General features: G+C 42.6%; 1 protein-coding gene across 1 annotated transcript; it reads right to left on the bottom strand.

Moving 5' to 3' along the window:
- Nucleotides 1-761: 761 nt before the first annotated feature.
- On the bottom strand, nucleotides 762-1,635 carry LOC123161734 (uncharacterized). Its single transcript, XM_044579541.1, has 2 exons — nucleotides 1,210-1,635; nucleotides 762-1,049 (listed from the first exon to the last, which is right to left on the bottom strand). The coding sequence occupies exons 1-2, from the start codon at nucleotides 1,633-1,635 to the stop codon at nucleotides 762-764; spliced, it is 714 nt and encodes a 237-aa protein (XP_044435476.1).
- Nucleotides 1,636-1,930: the final 295 nt, after the last annotated feature.

The raw sequence follows: 1,930 nt of genomic DNA, 5'->3' as shown, positions 1-1,930 counted from the left end.
AGCTGTCAGAAGAGTATTTGATCTCGAAGAAATCATTTTCAAATTGCAACTATTGAAACTGAATCCCTCAAGGAGATGAGAAAGGAACTGCAAACTTGAGAAAGTTGTCTGAAATGTCATGTTTGCTTGCATAGTTTATAAAGCATAGAAACTTGAGATCATTAACAACTACTAAAGCATGTCTATGCATTAAAAACAGAATAAAAAAGCACATCTCAAATTGAAGATATCACAAAAATAACCTAACAGTTAAATCCAACATTGCCGGTTATCAAGTCACAATTCACAAGGTCGCATACAGTACCAGGAATTTAAAGTCTCAGCTGCAACCTACAGGTCAGGTCAGCCTACTCGGCAGTGCAACACCATAGTCCATTACATGCTCGGTTTGTAATAATACTAGAGAGTAACATTTTAAGCATTACAACCAAAAGGAGTAGATAAATAAATAGGTAATTAAGCTTGCATTGTTGACATGGGGTTGTTCGACAAATCTTGGACTTAGGGTAGCACAACTCCAACAAAAGGTCAAATGGCAAGCGATGTTGCTTCAAAGAGTAAGTTCCTACAAAAGATATATCATCAGTACAAGCAAGGTATGCAGCATGGATGTGTATATTGTACAACAAATTAGCTTACAACACTAAACACAAGCAATAACTCGTGGAACTTAGGAAGGAGTGTTTAAACACAAGCAATCAGCGTCTGGAGTAGAATTTAATCTATAAACATATCTAAAACTTGTACCAAAGATGACTTACCTACGCCAGTGGAGGAAATTCATTGTCCGCGTAACCAACCCCTAAGTGAGATGGTTCCTCCATAATCCTATTGAATACCGCCGTCATCTTTGACATCATCTCAGACCTCTTGTCCTTCAAGATGGACTGCCTCATCTCCAAAATACAGAGTTTGGCATGCCAGAGGGCCCTCTGGGCACACCTGTCACGAGCAGCTGCCTCATCCCTCTCTTGTTGTGTACCATAAGCAGCTTGATATGGGACTCTCTGTGGGGTTGTTCCATGCTCAAAGCTAGGATCTTCTGGGAACTGATAATGAGAAAAACGTAATACTAAGCAAACATAGCAGATGCAGATGTGATGGCTTATAACATGGGAACGAGCAAACATGTAGGCAAGCGAATTTCATAAGATGTAGTCAACAAAACTGGTTTAAAGTGATGTTTATCCCAAAAGAAAGAGAACGTACGGGAGGATGTGGATAGATGACTTGCTGTACTCCCCGGTTTCTTTCGTTAAGTGGAGGTCCGTGAGGTCCCAGCTGATCCATCTCATCATCATTCTTGAGCACAAGGACCTTCAATACTGAGATGCTTGCGTCAACTTCCAGCATCTCTTTATCAGTCCGCTGCAGGGTTGCGGCAAGCATGTTTTTGAAGGACCTCTCTAATACCCCCTTGGTCTTAGTCTTGCACTCCAACAACTCTGGATTCACAAGTATGAATCCATGCCTTCCTGGACGGGTCCTCTCACCGATCTTTGCTGCTTCTTCGAGGGGGGCTTCCTCATGCAACTGAAATTGAACCTGACCAGCTTGATTCATCTGAGTGATCTGTAGACCTTGAAGCGCAGCGTCAACATCAGCAAGGCTGGAAACTAGTCTGACTTGGGCCATGGTGGGATATCCTTCCTGTAAAAGAAACAACTTTCTTTATAGCGACGGCCATGGAAGAAGGGTGGGAAGAAGAAGAAACAACAGGGGCAAATCAGATTGGGGTGGGGTGTAGGAGCAAAAAGAACGACAGCCAAACATTGGGGTAGATCCCAGGAAAATCACACAAAAGATGATCCCAGTTCAGGAACACTTCTACTCCTACACCAGATCTTCAACCCCTTCACCCCCTCAAAAAATTTCTTCAACCCCTTCACCCTCATCAACTCTTTCATGGGAAATCGAAATGCATCCGAAA

Source organism: Triticum aestivum, chromosome 1D (genome assembly GCF_018294505.1).
Source record: "Triticum aestivum cultivar Chinese Spring chromosome 1D, IWGSC CS RefSeq v2.1, whole genome shotgun sequence".
Classification (NCBI taxonomy): domain Eukaryota; kingdom Viridiplantae; phylum Streptophyta; class Magnoliopsida; order Poales; family Poaceae; genus Triticum; species Triticum aestivum.
Note: the sequence above shows the minus strand (reverse complement) of the source record. Positions and strands in the feature narration are given on the sequence as shown.